The sequence below is a fragment of the Chenopodium album genome, chromosome 25 (assembly GCF_948465745.1).
Source record: "Chenopodium album chromosome 25, dcCheAlbu1.1, whole genome shotgun sequence".
In the NCBI taxonomy this organism is placed as follows: Eukaryota; Viridiplantae; Streptophyta; class Magnoliopsida; order Caryophyllales; family Amaranthaceae; genus Chenopodium; species Chenopodium album.
The window spans coordinates 12047892-12065947 of record NC_137858.1 but is presented as its reverse complement, the minus strand read 5'-3'; the positions used below and the strand labels follow the sequence as shown (position 1 = coordinate 12065947).

Genomic DNA, 18056 nt, shown 5'->3' with positions numbered 1-18056 from the left:
TTTCCCTTTTATAGTCTTTGAAGGTATGAACTTTACAGTCCATAGCCTGATAGCCCTCCTTTAGTGTATTGGCGACTTGGCGTCATCCCCTTGACGTCTTTCTTTGGTTTACCTGCTCCTACATTAGTCAAGCAAGCTTCGTATGTTTATTTTTGGATGAAAATACATTATTGGCTTAAAAAAATTGTAGACATAGTTAAATTTGTTATACTGCATTGGAAGTACATCAAGTTAACCAAACAAAACATATGAAGTTGATACTAGGGAATACAATTTTCTTTAGTTTTAACCAAACATGATAATAGTATTTCCTAGGAATTATAACGTCCCATGAATTGCAACTTCCTATGGGTATTTAATTCCCGAACGCCACCAAACATGCCCTTATTATTACAATGAGACCAGCATTGCTGGGAAGCCTTTTAAACTGGGTAAAAATAAATTCCTCTTGTTGTCTTTATAAATTTTATACTGAGTTGATGCGGTGTTTATGTTATCCTATTTGCTTGGCCCTTTAATTTGTTCCAGCCAGTTGATCAAGATACACAATTCAAATTGGAGCAAATGGAGAAGGATGTTGACTTGGAGGATATCTTACGGTTTCGATCTATTGCAGAACAGGAGTTAGAGGTATCTTAAAACTGGCTATCAGATTTTTGATTTGCAAATAGATAGAAGTTGAATTATTAATAGGTACTTAGGAATAATTATCAAGAAGAAACCTTTTTGGTGTCCACCAAAAACAAGTTAACTTTTGGATTATCTCAAAATGTTACAACCTTTATTGGGTATCCGCCTAAAATGAGACATGACCTATGGGTAACTTGTTTAATAGAATAAGTTTGACACATATCACTATTAATTGGTCTGGGTTTTTTATCAAAATTTTTTGTTTGATTTTTAGAATGTTAATTCAAATAGCCCTTCTCTCTCTTCCCTTTCACTGGTGCCGCTTTGCGGCCGCCCTCACCTCTATGATGTTTCCCCACTCTCTCTCTCTCTGGTCTGTTCTTTGTCAACTTGACTACAATAACAACATCTCACCCCCACCACTATCACCGTAATACAATCAAACTTGCTATGAAATCACAACTTTAAATGTTATGTGTTTCCCAAAATATATCTATATGTTCACTTGTCAATGAATGCTCCCAAAAGCACGGCACCATTAAAGTAGCAAAACTATATGCCCACAAGAAGATGAATCCTAAGATTTCGGGATGTGTTTTCTTAATCGAATATTGTTGGTTCTTGTGACTTGTGGCTTTTTAAAATATTGCACACCAACTGTTTGATGAAATGTTGCACAATAGTATTCTTTCTTTAGCTAATTTAGTAATTTTAATGCCGACGTTTGAGCAAGCTTTGGGTTTGTTGCCAAGATGCATTGATGGTTTATTAATTAAGAGTGATGAGATCGTAGACCCATTATGGGCATGGAGGCTGTACGCAGCCTATGAGGAAGGCTGTTTTAAAGGAGAGGAGTTGGATTTGTGTAAGTTTCTCTAATGTAGTGAAGCCATTTAGTGGGCGTGATAAGTATGGCAAGAAGAATAAATGAGGAGGTGTCTGGTGGTGTGGCTGCACTATTGGAGAAGTTGGTGGTTGTAATGCTGTAAGATATGGGACTGATGATATAGGGGAAGGAGATGATGGGGCTGGTGACCGGGGTGGGGGGGGGGGGATCTTGTGGTTGGGAGGTGGGGCAAGGTGGTCTGGTTGAGAAGCTTTATTTTTAAAAAAAACAAAATCCTGATTACCCGGATATAGGTAGTTTCTGTTGTGAAAAGTGTATATCATTTAAAGATTGTATTATTCTGAGGTAATATGACTGTTGACTTTTTTTTAGCGAACAGGAATGCTATAGAAGGCAAATATTGGTTTGAGAAAATTTTCCTTTAAATAATTGTATATTGAAGAGACAAATATTGGTTTTCCTCATTTTTGTAAGATCACATCTAAGCACTATATGTTAAATAATTTTTAATATCTTTGTAAGGATTCTCAAAGCTCGGTATCCTCTGATGCTATAGAAGGCAGCAGTCCTGCAGAAGATGTTCCGGATGATGAAGTTTCAACTGTTAAAACTCGTGGATGGCTGAACTGGTTATCTCGTGGGGTGCTGGGTGCTGGAGGAACTGATGATTCTAGTCAGTTTTCCGGAGTAGTTTCAGATGAGGTCTTAAAGGTGAATACAAAAATTTCATCAGTATAAAGTTTTAATTTTTATTTCCACCTTTTAGCTATGGTCTGGTGGGTCCAGAATCTAATGATGTACTGTTCCTTAGGACATTTGCAAAGCTACAAAGTTTCAGCCTATGTCTAATGTGAACTTAGCTTCCAGTGGCGTAGCATTCTTGTTTGCTGTCAACTTCCACATTTCTGAGATGTCAATATCGATGAACAGCACGTAAGGGTTCTAATTCTGATACTGAAATTGGGCTTTTCTTATTCTGTTATTTCTTGGATTGTTTCTATTTGTTACTGTATTAACTTGGACTTTTCTTTTGGAATTTACACCAATACATATCATCTTGTACACCTCTGTAATATTTTCCATATCTTTGCTGATGAATTTTCTTATCCAAATAAACTCATGACATCACTTTTCACTTTTTCTTAGGAAATTGGGCCAAAAGATAGCAGAGTTGAGCTGCTTGGCCAATCAAATTGAGTTCAATGTCTGGGAAGAATCCACTACAATCCTAGTAAAAGTTGGGTCTGCAGAGGTCACCAGTTCTTCTAAACAGATGGCAGTATTGCAAATGAAAAAGGTGTTTTTCACAACAAACATTATTTATAACAAACCTTACTCTTATGTGGACTTATTATCATGGAAGTTTGTATTCATGGTTACATGGTCTAAGTAGTGGAACAGTGTGTTAGCCTCTTTATCTACTTGGGTTTATGTAATGTTTATGAAAACTCAGGTACTGATGATATGAGTTTATGTATATGTCTAACTTTCTAATCTACAGGTATATAATGGAGAGAATGGTTTGCTAAGTGAAACATCTTCTTCAAGCATCGAAGTTGATATTTCATTGAAGAATCAGATGGCAGAATCAATGTTCAGGGTAATACAATACTCATATCCGACATTACTTATTGCTAATCTTTGTGAACTTGTACCTGTATACTTTTGAAGTCCTCGTCACCATAAATTGTCATCTTGATGTGACCAGGTTAAGGTTCAGCCAGTTGACATATATTGTGATTTGGAGTCTCTTCTTCCTTTTGGGGAGTTCTTCAGTGTTATGGGATCCCACAAATCTTTGCAGCAAAGGGTATGCAATTAATTTTATAAATGGTTTAAGTTTCTTTAGTTGCTGATTGCTGCTTATTAGCAAATTGCTTTCTTGTCAACCCTTCTTTTTCTTTTTTGCTTAGAATAGTAAAAGAGTTACGGTAAAGCTGCACAAGAGGTTTTATTTGATGTGTACATTTCTGTTCAAGAGGTTTTATTTCTTTCATTCAAATTAAAGTACGTGATGATGAGACCGAATTTTGAAACCGTGGTATTTATTGTAGAAAGACAAAGAAAAAAAATTGACACTAATAATCCCTCCTTTAAGTGACCTTATTTTGGTCCGACCTTTTAATTAATTTAATATAATCCCACCTTTTGCATCTATCTTAAAATGGACCTTAGTAAAAAATGATCAGTTATAACTGGTAAAAACTGACATGGCAATTATATATACATATATTTATATAAGTTTCCGACGTAGCTAGCGAAGCATAAGTGGAACCCAATCTAGTTTCTTTCTCTCTCCTCTTCCCTCCTCCTTCCTCTTTCCTCCTTCTCTTCCTCTTTAGCTCTTCTAAAAAGGGAAAAAAAAACCTCATTCTCTTTCCTTTAATGCGGGTAAAATCTTGGCTCAAAGGTTGCGGCTACCCTTGAGATGAGGAAGGTCATTGGGGTTCATTGTAATGGTGCAGTTTGTGAGTTCGGTGGTCACTGTGAAGAGGTCTGGGTAAGTGGGCCAGTGGTGTAGAAGGTCAGGACATTTGAGCAACAATTTATCTCTTTGGTATAAATTCACGTGCAAAAAGATTTGTTCAATTTGGCATATTAATTCGAAACTATTCATATAAAATCAATCTAATTTTGCGTAAATTGGGTAGCATTGTGCGACTAAGGGCTTGATTAGTTCACCTTATTTTTGCTGATTTGATGTGATCTGATCCGATTTGGTATGATTTGATCTGATATTATGTGTATGATAATCTATAAAGAAAGAATATATAAAGTGGGGTCTTGTTAGATTCATAATAATGTGTATTTTATTAATATGTAATTTTCATATATTTTTCATTATGAAATTGAAAATATTTAGCGATAAATAACTGCACTTAAAACGATAAAGGTGTCGAACCTATTTTTCTGATGTGATCTGAACTTATTTGATCTAAAATAAGTAAAGATAGGATAGGTGAACTAAACTTGGCCTAAGTTGGCTCTCAAGAAGTGTAGTTAGAATGTTAGATTGAGGCAAATTTTGTAGTGACACTCACCGCCTCACCAGTGCAAAATGTTGCGTTATGGTGGTTGCGATGAAAGGGAATAAGGGTGGGTTGGGGACTGTAGCTGCTGGGTTGTGGTTCTTTGTGGCGAGGACTGTAGCAGCTGGGTTTTGGATGTTAAATGGCTTTGTTAAGGGATTTTTTTTTTTAATATTTTAGCAGAAGAGAGAGGAAGAGGGGGAGGAGTTATAAAAAAAGGGGGCTTCATACTTTCACTTAGTCTTATAGTTTTTTTTTTTTTTTGTATTTTCATAAAAGCAACCTAAACTTACCTGCCCAACCGGACAATTACTGGTAAGGCCTATTTGAAGAAGATGGATGCGAACGGTGGGATTATATTGAGTTAAATGAGAGATCAGATTAAAATGCAAAGCTTACTGAATATGAAAATCTCTAGGTTGTTAATGAAGAAAGACAGAAAGCATGGAAGGAAGACTATTACAAAGGGTATTCTTGTGCAAATTTGTCACACCCTACCTGTTACATCTTTTCTTTGAATGCTAGTGTACTTGCATATTAAGTACATATTAAGTCTGCTCATACCTTTTCTTTTAAGTCTGTTTAAAGCTCGTACATCTGATACTTGTATCAATTTGAAAAGTTTCGGTTATCTGATATCCGATGTCTTAATATTTTCGGATTCTATATACATGATATCCAATATCCGAAATAATTTGTTAATGATTTTATTTTTGAATCTTTGTATGCATTTTTTTTTTTTTTAATTTTTTGAGAAACCAAAATTTTAAACTGAATAAGAGCTTTGAAATGTTTTGGGTATCAAAAATCCTGAAACTGATATCAGAATTGGTATCTAATGTCTGAAAATTTCAGACCAGATATACGGCTCTATTGATAGTTATCTCTTCCCCTAGGTAAAATGCCTAACCCTTTGTTTTCTGCCTCTCCTTAGAGTACACGTTTGTGCTTTATGATGTTGATGTGTACTTCTTGTTTCTCAGGTCCTTTTGTCTCTGAATGGCATCAAAGATGCCAGTTGCCGACTACAATCTAAAACAGAGTGAGTGTTATAGCATAGATGCTGAGACATATTGTTTTGCATGGATTCATGTTGATGTATGTGATTGCAAACCTAAGTTTTGCAGAAGATTTATCAATAAATACAATGACATTGATATTCTATGAATGATAGCTGGAAGTCACATGACATTTCCTGACTTGAAATGTGTTAATACAACTATGGAAAATGATGATGATGTGCTGTGGGGCTGTAAATAGTGTGTAGAATTAGGATAAGATATATTTGATTGCATGAGAGATAAATGAGAAACTTTGATGTGTCATTTTTTTCCTTCTGTATTATTAGATACATAAATGGAATAAAGAATTTATGCGGAAGGCTAAGACTGATAGGGATCCTAAACAATGAGCTTAAACAAATGGAAAGAAAGAGGGTTGGGCAATGGGGCTGCATGGCTGGCTGATAGAATTCGAATGAAAGCTTGGGCTAGTGTTCTTTATTTTTAGGTATTGGCATTTTCTTATAGTGTAACTAACATTTATTGCATAGAGTTCAATCAATGCAATCCCAGTTACACTAATTATCTGGTGCAAAAGATTCTGTTTAAATTGTTAAAATATGTTACACTCTATGCTAGGGTTGACTTGCCATTTTTGTTGTAGGCGTGTTCTGTCTGGTAGGCAAAGGGTCTTTTGGGATGTTAATTTTGTCAATGTCTCCATCAGTTTCCCTTGGAAAAATGTTAATTCTGAATCATGCAGCTTGGTAATATACTTAGCCTTCAAATTAACTCCCAGTTTCTCTTCTGCATTTTCTGGGAACATCCTTTTTATTTTTATTTATTTTATTATATTCTCTATATGTCTTGTTAAAGTCCTAATTATATTTTACTTCTTCCGCACGTGTTTTTATATCAATATAATCACTAATCTTCCAACTTAAGTATTTTCCTGATGCTTCTTTTCGGAGTACAGACAATGCAGACTAATGGTCTACGGGTTTCTTCCAACTTAAATATCTCTTCTGTTTCACCGAAAAAGAAAGATCAGTGTCAAATATCCCTTGTGAAGAATTTGCTTGGTCAGGAAGATGGTGATGAAATTCTTAATGCACTGCCGCTTGACATATATGACCATTATGAAGTGCGCATGGGTGATTTTCAGGTCAGTCTTGCTTAACTTCATCTTCTTAATCCTTTAACTAGTATTCATATGGATTGATCTATATGGACTGACATTGATGTGCAGGTGACCTTGAATGACCCCGTTTTACCTCAAGGATTGTCAGTGGTGGAGAAATTCTCTGTTTCTGTCTCGCTTGCTCATTGCATCATCCCAGATGAAATGATACTGAAGCAGCTAGAGGTGGCTTCATTGTTAATACCAACTTCATACTTTGTTTTGTATTTGTGACTCCAAAAACCCTTGATGCTCCCTTCTCTCCTCCTTCAACTGAAAGACTTATTACATCCTGCTTTGCAAATCAGCATTGCATCAGCCCTTAGCAAATAACATGTCTGAAAAAAACTTACAGGATTTGGTCTTCATGGCTTTACTATGTTGATATGGACTATGGAGTATGGAATTAAGGAACCTGATGCCATGCTAGCACACTTCTAAAATTGCTTTATGCCTTACCAATAATTTATTGAATCAGAAGAAACCAAATTGTACTCAAAAAGTAGGTTTATCTTATATGGGTAATTTCAGGCTCTAGCAAATGCGTTATTTTGTCTCTCTTTATTTTGCCTATAGATATTACCCAATTATGTAACTAATTTAGCCTCTGCTTTGTTGTTCATTATATCATTGTGTACGTTGCAACAATGCTGACATGCTGTCCAGATGTTTCTATAGTCAAATTTTCATAACAATGGAGATGCAAACTTTCTTTTTCTAACTGTGTTTTCTGGCATGCTTTGTAATTCTAATTATTTTATGGCAGGCTCGCTTTATAGTGTCATCTCTTCATGTGCACTTTTCTGCGATGATTCATAATGCTTTTCTGAGCCTAGCTGAGCATCTTCACCTTATATCCTCCAACTCTGAACAAGTTCTGGAGACAAGCTCCCAACTGCCGAACACGTCATCATGTTATCCAACAATGCCATTTTGTTTTTCAATAGCTGCAAATTTAGAACTGTTCGATTTGGAAGTTGATCTTGGTGATTGTCAAAATAATATCTTTATGTTGCTCAGTCTACGGAATGTAAATCTGAAGTAAGACCTAGTTTTACACAGATCTCTCTCTCTCTCTCTCTCTCTCTTCATTGATTCTGTGATGACAACTTGGTTGTTAATGTTGTATTTTGTTACAAGCTTGATAAAGTTCATTACATTAATATTATAGGTTTGCTCATAGTCAAGTTGAAGATTGCTGGGTCTCTATAAGGGCAATAAAAATCACCAGCTACAGACAGATGGATAATAGCAAGATTATTTTCTCATCCAGGATGACTGGTGACGAAGATATTTTTTATCAACATGCTGTAAAGAGTGAGAATGGTGGCGATAGTGATTGGAATGATTTAATGAATGGGTGCTTTCTTTTGCAGTATGTAGCTGGCAGAAGTGGGCAGTTAACTAATCATCGTTGCACTTTATACTTAAGTGATATTGATTTTCATTGTTATCCCGATATAGTGCAGTTGCTGGTTGGTTTCTGTGAGAAATTGATGCTTAATGGATCTGGGGTTGACAAAAATTCTTTCTACCAGGAGTTGAAACCAACAAATGCTCTTACCTCTAATTTGCAGAGGTTTGGTGTATCGAATTTTTTTGAAAATGGACAAGCTGAATGGGCAAGCATCCCTCTGGATCAATTCCCCTTTGTCTCAATACGTAATTCTGGTCGTCTCCGAGATCTTGATAGCACCATCATTATTCCCGAGTGGACGAATATTAAAATGGGAGAGAAGAATGTTGGGAATTTAGACTGTAAGAAGAATCTAAAAACACCATTAGTGAAGCCCCCTGAGCCAGGTGACAACTGTATGAATTTGAGTTTATTGAATGTGCAAGTAGACATGGAAAATGTTAGAATACATTTTCATGATTCGTCGTGTGTTATAGGTAGCATTACTATACCAGTTGGTAAAGCTTCAATTAGTAGTAACTCAGACCAGTTTGATGTTCTGTCTTCTGTTGAGGGGCTTACTCTCTTTTCTGAGTGGTGGACATGTGACTTTCAGGAATTTCTGTGGGGGCCTTCACACCCTAATATTTTTCCTGTGTTAAATATACGGATAAGGAGAGGAAGTGCTTACCATATGAATTCTGATTTGGAGATTAGTTTTGGCATTCAGCATGTTTGTTGTGTACTACCGCCTGAATATTTAGCAATATTGATTGGTTACTTTACCTTGCCTGATTGGAGTTCAAATGATGGTGAGCATCAGGTAACAGAGAAATATGAGCATATTGATACCGATTATCATGGATCCATTGTCTATAAGTTCGAGATAATAGAGTCCGTCATAATATCACCTGTTGAAAACAACAAGAAGCAATTTCTGAAGCTTGATATACAACAGCTTTACTGCAGTTTTATTGAAGATGATGCCTTGGAAAAAGCATCTTTATCTGTTTTTTCTGAGTTTTCTATTCAGGAGGATGAAGTAGCTGATAGAGCTCACTCTTTGAATATATTTGGACGTGATTTGCATCTTTCATTTCTGACTCTTAAGGACTTTGGATCTGATATTTCAGTATCTGATGAAAAATCTGAGAATGAAAGCTGTACTTTAGTTCATTCACTCGGTGTTGATCTTTGGCTTAGGCTTTCAGGAAATTCAGGCTCACAATTTCCAATGTATGTTTTGACTAAAATTGCATGCTGCGAACTCAATGCTGAAGGTAGGCTATCTTATAATGACATTCATATTTCTTAAACATTTATATTTTAATATGTTCTTCATTTATTATGTTATTTACTTGTTTCTACTTTCTTCTTGGTCCCTGTCATGACAGACAGCAATTTTCTCTGTGGGTTTGGAGCATTTACAGAGGTAATTGATCAGTATGCATTGGTTGACAAAAAATCCCAATATTTCAAAAGCGACATTCCTGGATTTCTTGAGTTAGTTAATTCTCTCAAGGATATCAACAGTGGAAATCCAGAAGACTCAAGCATGGCAGTGACAGAAATAAGGTGCTGCGTCACATCAATGGCTGTTAATCTAATTAGCCTAAAAAAAGAGTCAAATTCTCAAGATGTGATTGGGAGAATGGAGTTGGGTTTTATACTATCAGCAACTCTAAAGAATGACATAATATTGTGTTTGGATATCCAATTCTCTACACTGTTGCTGTCTGCATCGCATAAGTCCATACGTCTAGCACAATGTTTATCAGACAGCACATGTGCATCAGTTCGTGATACATGTCTATCTGCCAATCAGCAATATGTGATCGAGCTTCACATTGCAATTCCTTCCTTGGAGATATGGCTTCATCTGTCTGATTGGGTCATGGTGATTGATCATGTGTATTCATGCATTTTACAATACCCCCAAGGTTCAGTTGGGGACACTACTGGGCTGGGGGAACTTTCAGTGCAGACATCCCAGCAATCAAAGACTTTATCATTGCCAGGATCAAATAAGTTGGGACACAATGCTGTTTCCATAGTTGTGAAGTCCAAAAACATTAATATATCATGCCATATCCCTTTATGGGTCAGTGAAAATGCAATTGCACAATCAGATTACTTAGAATCTTATGGCTTGAATTCAGAAACTCATTATGCATTAGGTAGAGGAAAGGACACCAAATTCCTAACAGTTACTTTGCAGAGCCGAAGCTTTGAACTGCAAGTTAATGGCTCTAATTTGAATTTTAAAACTGATTTTGAAAAATTAACAGGGTCAGTGGGAATATGTGAGAGTGGTTCTATACAGTCTTGGCCGTTCTTCCAGCTATTTCAGCTAGGCATAGATATACAAATCTGTGAATATGAGGAAGTCCAAATAGGGGTCAAAGTTCAGGTCCATTGTGAAGCTTTTGATGTTTGGTTGTCACAACAAGTATTCTACTTTTGGCAATGTATTGAGTTTGGGACAACTGAGGCTGATTCAGAGATCACTTTCGGGACTTTTGATCTGAAACTGCAACTAAAGAAAGCCTCAGTTTTGCTCACTGATGGAAGGGTATTTTTCTACCTCTATTATAAAAACATAAATGATTCTGTGTTTGGAAATTTGTTCTGCTGTCTAATTTTATTTATTTATTATTTATTATTTATTATTTATTATTTTTATTTTATTTTATTTTATTTTATTTATATTTTTATTTTTTTATGCTGGTACCAGACAGTAGCAGTGTGGTATCATACTAATCAGCAATCAGTTATGTGGTCATGCCCTGTGGACCATGAACTACTTTTTCTTTGCATGTCTTTCTTTCTAGCTTGCTCCTTTATGGTTTTTTTTTTTTTCCTTTTTTTTTTTTTTTTTTTTTGGAACTCTACTCTCTTGGGCCAACAAAAGGGAAGAGTTATGGTTCGAAATTCGTTTTTGGTTGGAGTGTAGGAACAGTCACCGTGTGGTGAAACTGGAGATGATGTGCTTATAACAGACTGTGTTGTGCTCTCCCTATAAATTTAATTTCAAAGTCATTTAAGGGGTTTACATAAATTTTACACTCTTAGAGTAGCTAAACTAGACTATTAGAGCCTCTACCTTATGGGGCAGTTTGGTTGGGGGTATTCATTAAAGGGAATGGGAATCAATTGCTATCATTCCCTTTGTTGTTGTTTGTTAGGCAATTTTTCCCATTCCCTTTACCCTCTTCATTCCCCCAAATTCTTCCATGTTGATTCCCCACCCCCTTAGGTATTTCCATTCCCATTCCCTAGCCACCCCAACAACACCATACCACGTCCTTCTACCCACCCAAACCACCGTAAAACCCAGCCACCGCACCGTCGCTCGTCCCCCACCCTTCGTTTTTAGCTAGGGTTTAGGGTTTCGAGGGTGGTGGGAGGGCCGGCCGACGGGTTTGCGGGAAGAGGGAGTTGTTTCTAGAGTTTTGTGGGGCTATGGGAGGTTTTTTCGAGGAAGGAGGGAGATCTGTGCGGGCGCGGGGAGCGGCGGCGAGGGGCGCGGAGGTGCGGCGAAGGGCGGGGAGTGGTGGAGTGGCTGGAAATGGTGGGAAGTGAAGCAATGTGGTGGTGGTGTGGTGGTTGTATTGGTGGCAGTGTTTCCCTTTGTTATTCAAAACAAACAACACAGCAAAATTGGGGGATTTTCATTTCATTCCGATTCTTTCTCTGTGTTCATTCCATTCCGATTACCCCATGTGAACCAAACGACCCCTAATTGTCTAGGTAGAGCACTTTTTTAGCCATAGCCGCATTTGAAGTGGTGACTTGAGGTGCCTCAATCGTCTTCTAAGAGTATGAGACCATTTTGTAAATAGTTAATAACAGAGTACAGTAAAATATAGGAGACAAGCACATACCACCAAAATATAAGTCAACTGTGATGCTCAGACTCTTCACTTTGTCGTTTCATTCTCATGCTGACAAAACCCAATCTGACACGACGTTTGGTCTGTTTTTGCTAGAGTGAGAATGAGTGCAGAATAGTATCAGGAGGAAGGAAGGAGAACCTTTGTCAGGTTTTTAAAAACACTATATCTGAAAAGTCAAAGCTTCAGTCAAAGAGGAAGGGAAATATAAGGTTGGGGTGGCTGCCAGTGTTCAGATGTTTTTTAGGGAGAGAAAGATAGAGGCGTTTGTAGTCATGAGAGTTGAAGATGAATTAACACTCTGCCTCTTATGGATTGACCAAAAAAAAAAAAAGAATTTTAATTAATTCTACAGCTTTTTTCCCTAGTGTATCCAAACATACTTTATTGTGCCTTATGGAACACTTTCATCATTTACTTCTACCGAACAGTTTGTATGAAGTAGTAATTGCACTGTCAATGCCTATGAGAATAAATTTTATTTCCTTAAAACTTGTAGTAACAAAAAGGTTTTAATATTCTTTTCAATTTTTAAGTTAAGCCCTTATTTTGGAGCTTCTTGAGTTTGATGGTAAAATCTGTACCCGATTCATAGAATCCTAGGTGATGGGTCATATTCGAGTCTACATCATTTGGCTAATAATGAAAGAATATGTTGTTTTGTTTTTACTGATGATTTACCAAAATAACAAGTTAAATGGTATTAGATTTGTCTGAGTGTTAAAGTATTGTACTTTATATAATATTCTACTTACGAGGAATTAATCAAAGTTGTGTTTTGACAAAAGTTGAAGTCAAAGTGGTACAATTAAAAAGAAGTTTACTTTGTTCAGTCTTCATATCATAGCATAATTTTGCGGGTGGATTTTGAGTGTTTAAATAGGTATATCAGGTTATTGGGTATCCTAGTATGGGTTAGTTTGGCACACACTTGTCAGTGATAGACTTGAAAAATATCATTATTGTTTTTATCATATTAATCTAATGCATTGATTAGCTTCATTTCATTTCACATGAGATTCCTTGATCCTTGATTTCCTTGTATTCTTTTTGCAGTTGAGTGGTAATGGGCCTTTGATAGAGTTACTCATGAGGGATTTGTTATTCCTTGTGGAGAATACCACTAATATCTCTGCTGAGGGAGACCTTCTTGTCAACTACAATAACATCCACAAGGTGTTTTATCATAACTTCATAGTGACACTCTTTCTGAGACTGTAATTCTGTAACATATTACTCTGTTAATTTGCAGGTCATGTGGGAACCCTTACTAGAACCTTGGAGCTTTCAGGTTACTATGACCAGAAATTATGATAAGGATGCTCCCCTTGGATGTGGCAATATTACGGATGTACTGCTCGAGTCGACCACTCAACTTAATATAAATGTCACCAAATCACTCTGTGAGGTATGCTCTCATTTTAATTTCATCACAGAGATGGGCCTTTATAAACAAATATTGCTTGTATTTATGATTAAATCGTGTACGCTTGATTGTGTCTCACAGGTTGTCTTGAGGGCCATGGAGATGATCAAGGAATCTAAGGACCTGGTGCAGATACATGAGGTTCCTAAGAGTCAAAGACTGCAGAATCTTCAGTGCATTGAGAATTTGTGCACAAGAAGATACGCTTCTTATACCATTCATAACATGACCTCCTTGTCCTTTGTATTTCATGTCCATCAGGGTCTTGGACATTCTGAGAATGTTGATGTGTCAACTTCAGCATACAAGAACACTGTTCAACCAGGTGCATCTATACCTATTTACATTAATGGGACACTGGAGGAACCAGCATTTAGTGATAGACCAGCTTCTTCTTCTGAAGGACATAGCAAGAAATTATCAAGCAAGGCTGGGCATTTTTTCATGACCATCCAATTTGAGGGAACTTCTGAAAGTTCTGAACCAATCTCAATGGATCTTGTTGGTCTTACATACTTTGATGTTAACTTTTCAAACGACAACAAGAGGGCAGATGCAAATATTGGGCTTCTTGTACCTGTGGTGTTTGATGTCTCTTTGCAGCGATATAGCAAGCTCATACGATTGTATTCTACTGTAAGTTAGATGGCTAACCCTTGTCTTGATGATTACTTTCTACCACTTATGATATATAACATATTTTCCTTATTTAATTGCAGGTCATATTTAAAAATTCAACGTCTATGCCATTGCAGCTACGATTTGACATTCCTTTTGGCATGTCATCAAAGGTATATCCAATGGGAATATTGTTATTTGCTTATTAGCCGCCAAGTGTAGATATGGTGTTAATTTTTTTTGTTCGTTGCATTATTGATATCTCCAACTTCTAACCTCAATCATACAATAGATTGTAGATTCAATAAAACCTGGCGATGAATTTCCTCTGCCTTTACATCTGGCAGAAGCAGGTCACATGATGTGGCGTCCTAATGGTAACAATTATATGTGGTGTGAAGTGCATAATCTCTCAATGATTCTCTCACCTGAAAACAGGACTGGATTTATGAGATATCTTGCTTGCAATCCATTTCATCCAAGCAATTATTTGTTTCGTTGCTGCCTATCTGTTCAAGACATAAGCTTGTCTATTTCTGGGAGATTGAGGAGATTACCCTATCTCAGTGGTTCTTTGAAGCAATCGGTCACAGCTTCTGATCAGCCACACCAACATAAAAGGTCAAAGGCCAGGTTCATACATCGTGTGACACTGACCACGCCCCTAACAGTTAAAAATTATCTTCCTCACCCAATGTCTGTCACTATAGAGGGTGGTGGAGCCACTCTCACAACAGTAGTCAAAGAGGTATACTGAAGCTTCCAAGCCCTTATGTTACTAAAGTCCTTGTTTCAGAATGCATTATTAACAATTATGCGTGTACCTTATTCTTTAGGTGGAAGCCTCATTTTTTCATGTTGATTCTTCACATGATCTTGGTGTGACATTCAACATTGCTGGATTTGGACCAGCAGCAGTTAAATTTCCACGTGCAGAGACATTCAGTGCAACAGCTAAACCTAGTGGAACTGTGTTGTCGCTGACAGAAACATTGGCTTTAAGTGCTGATTTGTCTGATGGTAATTTGTTATAATTAAACTTTTGGAAGACCTAATTCATTACGTTCTCTAATACCCATGATATTTTTGTTTTCTGCAAGGTTCTATATATGTTGTGGTTGAGAAGATGATGGACTCGTTATCTGGTGCTCGGGAACTTTGCATATCAGTTCCATTTTTGTTGTACAATTGCACAGGATTTGCCTTGACAGTTTCAAGATCAGACCATGAACTACAAGGAAATTATTGTATTGTTCCTACTTGCTATGATTCAACTGAGCAGGGATTATTCATTGATCAGAAGGATGGCCTTCATCTCTTACCATCTGAGGATAAGCCACATCCTAGAGCCTTGAATTATGACAGCGAAAGTTATTTGTCCAAAAAACATGTTATTCCTTCCAAGAAATTTGTTAATCCACATTCAGGAATAATACTAACGCAGTCATCAGTTTCACATGGTACTATGTATCATCAATCTGTGAACCAGATGGGTTTGGTTGAACAAGAGGATTCTCGAAACAACTTGACTAGGAATTCAGACATTGACAATCAATCCGAATTTAAGGTCTCCAATGTTTCAAATAATGAATGTCTAAAAGCTATCCCTGTTATGTACTCTCCTGATTCTAGTTCTGTTGCTAGTGAAATAATGGTCAGAGTGACTAGGTACCCTACTGAATATCCAATAGAAAATTTGCCCAGCTCATCATGGTCAAGCCCCTTTTTCCTTGTTGCTCCTAGTGGGTCAACTGCTGTTTTGGTTCCAGAACCATCTTCAAGCTCTGCATCTGTTATATCTGTGACATCACATCTACTTGATACTCCACTTATGGGTCGGACAAGAGCCATAACATTCCAGCCAAGGTGATAGATTTCTCTGTACTCTGGATTTTGTTTTCTTTCTTGAATGTACATAGGCATATTAATGAGCTGAGCAAAGAGCCTTCTGGTCCCATAAAGGGCTGCTTGATTAAGGTTTGTGCAGCTCAACTAAGCTCTAGAAGCTTCATATTTGAGCTCAAGAGCTGAGAAATGATTTTAATTCTTTTGTATCTCATGTCCTAAAGCCTACCAAAATTAACCTGGCAACTTGCATATTATTTTAAACATTCAAGTACCCTTGAATAATAATTGCTACTAGCAATTACAGTATTCTACATCATTGGATCATTTGGATTGTGAAGAGTTTCATGAATTTGAGATTTACTACTTACATTTTGTGTTGAAACTTGAAAGTATACTCCACGTACTTTGTCAAATTGAGCCTTGCCTTAACCCCTTAACCTATCATGTAATTAATATTGATTGTGTTTCAATATGCTTTGTTGGTCTTGGTAAAGTATTAATTATAGTGGGAAAGGATTGCGTTCAAGATGTGTTAGAATATTAATTTAGGAAGTCTTATGCCTTGAGGTGAGCTATTAGTGTTGATGCTTGGCACATATATGTGCAATTAGCTAATATTTTTTCTAAGTTATTCTTGGTTGCCTTTTTTCTCTTGCAGATATGTGATCAGTAATGCATGCAGCAAGCCTTTGTGGTATAAACAGAAGGACACTGACTTTCTTGTCCGTTTAGGCGTTGGGCAACACTCTCATCTCCACTGGATAGATACTACAAGGTATAGTGAACTAAAATGTGTTCGTGCTGTAAGCTTGGCACACAAAATCTGGCAATAATGAATTCAAAGAGTGACATACATGCTTAGTGTAGCATGTGTGGCTTTAATTCCCCTACAACTGGATCTGCTCTTTTATGTAGAAGGATAAAAGACTTTAAGAAAGAACCTCTGTTTGTTGCTTCTCTAATGATGCTGCTGTGTTATGGTTTTTATTTTTATTTTTTTATTTTTTATTTATTATTATTTTTTTAATTTTTTAATTTTTTATTATTTTTTTCAGCACTTAAATACAGCACCCTTACATACATGACAAATCAGCAATTTTGCTTGCTTTTGCTTTAATTGTTTGTTGAATCTGCTACAGGGAGTTGCTTCTTACTGCCTGTTTTGATGAAACTGGATGTCAGTGGTCAGGCAGCTTTCATCCTGATCATCTGGGCGATACACAAGTGAAAATGCGGAATTATTTTTCTGGTGCATCAAATGTCATTCGAATTGAAGTACAGAATGCTGATGTCATTCAAGATGAGAAGATAATTGACAATGCCATTGGCAAGTCAGGAACAAATTTTATTCTTCTTTCTGATGATGACACAGGCTTCATGCCTTACAGAATTGATAATTTCACTAAGGAGGTATGTAGCTGTCTATTGATTGTCTAATTTACAAGGATTGTTGAAATTTGTATTGTTTAGGACAAAGAGAAGCATAAATGGTAGAATTTCTCATCATCTTGCTGGTTATGTAACTGAAATAGTCTGAGGGGCCGTTTGGTTTACACGGGATAAACGGAATGGAATAAACAAATGGAAAGAAAAAGAATGGAATGAAAAAACAAAGGGAAACACTGTCACCAATCCCACCACCACCACACAACCACCTAATTTCTTCACTTCCCACCTTTTCTAGCCACCACCCAGCCACCCCTCTACTCGTGGACTCGCCGCACCTCCCCCACCACTGCACCATTAATGCCAGTACTAATGTTTGTTAGTGTCAACCTTCTTCACTTCCAGCTCTTGGCTTGGTGTTAGTTATGCTTGCTTTTAATCTATTTTAGTTATAATGTCTACATTTTTATGTTTGAGCACTACAAATCTCCATCAACACCAGTCAACTGGATGAACTAATTACTGCTATCGTATGGGATTTTGAATTGAATGCAAATGACAATTTCAAATTTTTAAATTTTATCTTGTAAGCACTTGTTACTTGGTTTTGATTTTAGTAGGTTCACAATAAGCTTATGAATGCTTGCATCCACCTTGCAGACACTGCGAATTTACCAACAGAAGTGTGAAACTCTGGAAACTATAGTCCATCCATACACTTCGTGCCCTTATGCTTGGGATGAGCCTTTTTTTCCCCATCGACTGATTGTTGAGGTATGCAGTCTTTTTCATGTATTCTACT

The 18056-nt window shown here is 36.8% G+C and overlaps 1 protein-coding gene across 1 annotated transcript in view; it reads left to right on the top strand.

Annotated features, from left to right (window-relative positions):
- Positions 1 to 18056, top strand: part of LOC145613695 (uncharacterized) — a 43800-nt gene that overhangs the window by 14058 nt on the left and 11686 nt on the right. The window contains exons 14-36 of the mRNA XM_081668774.1: positions 529 to 630; positions 2000 to 2188; positions 2289 to 2410; positions 2624 to 2774; positions 2979 to 3077; positions 3186 to 3287; positions 5490 to 5548; positions 6172 to 6274; positions 6484 to 6672; positions 6757 to 6873; positions 7454 to 7728; positions 7859 to 9363; positions 9478 to 10655; positions 13033 to 13152; positions 13229 to 13384; positions 13484 to 14038; positions 14122 to 14193; positions 14313 to 14768; positions 14857 to 15040; positions 15121 to 15886; positions 16527 to 16643; positions 17008 to 17278; positions 17915 to 18028. Of these exons, the coding sequence (XP_081524900.1) occupies positions 529 to 630; positions 2000 to 2188; positions 2289 to 2410; positions 2624 to 2774; positions 2979 to 3077; positions 3186 to 3287; positions 5490 to 5548; positions 6172 to 6274; positions 6484 to 6672; positions 6757 to 6873; positions 7454 to 7728; positions 7859 to 9363; positions 9478 to 10655; positions 13033 to 13152; positions 13229 to 13384; positions 13484 to 14038; positions 14122 to 14193; positions 14313 to 14768; positions 14857 to 15040; positions 15121 to 15886; positions 16527 to 16643; positions 17008 to 17278; positions 17915 to 18028 (7002 nt within the window). The remainder of the gene's footprint in view (positions 1 to 528; positions 631 to 1999; positions 2189 to 2288; positions 2411 to 2623; positions 2775 to 2978; positions 3078 to 3185; positions 3288 to 5489; positions 5549 to 6171; positions 6275 to 6483; positions 6673 to 6756; positions 6874 to 7453; positions 7729 to 7858; positions 9364 to 9477; positions 10656 to 13032; positions 13153 to 13228; positions 13385 to 13483; positions 14039 to 14121; positions 14194 to 14312; positions 14769 to 14856; positions 15041 to 15120; positions 15887 to 16526; positions 16644 to 17007; positions 17279 to 17914; positions 18029 to 18056) is intronic.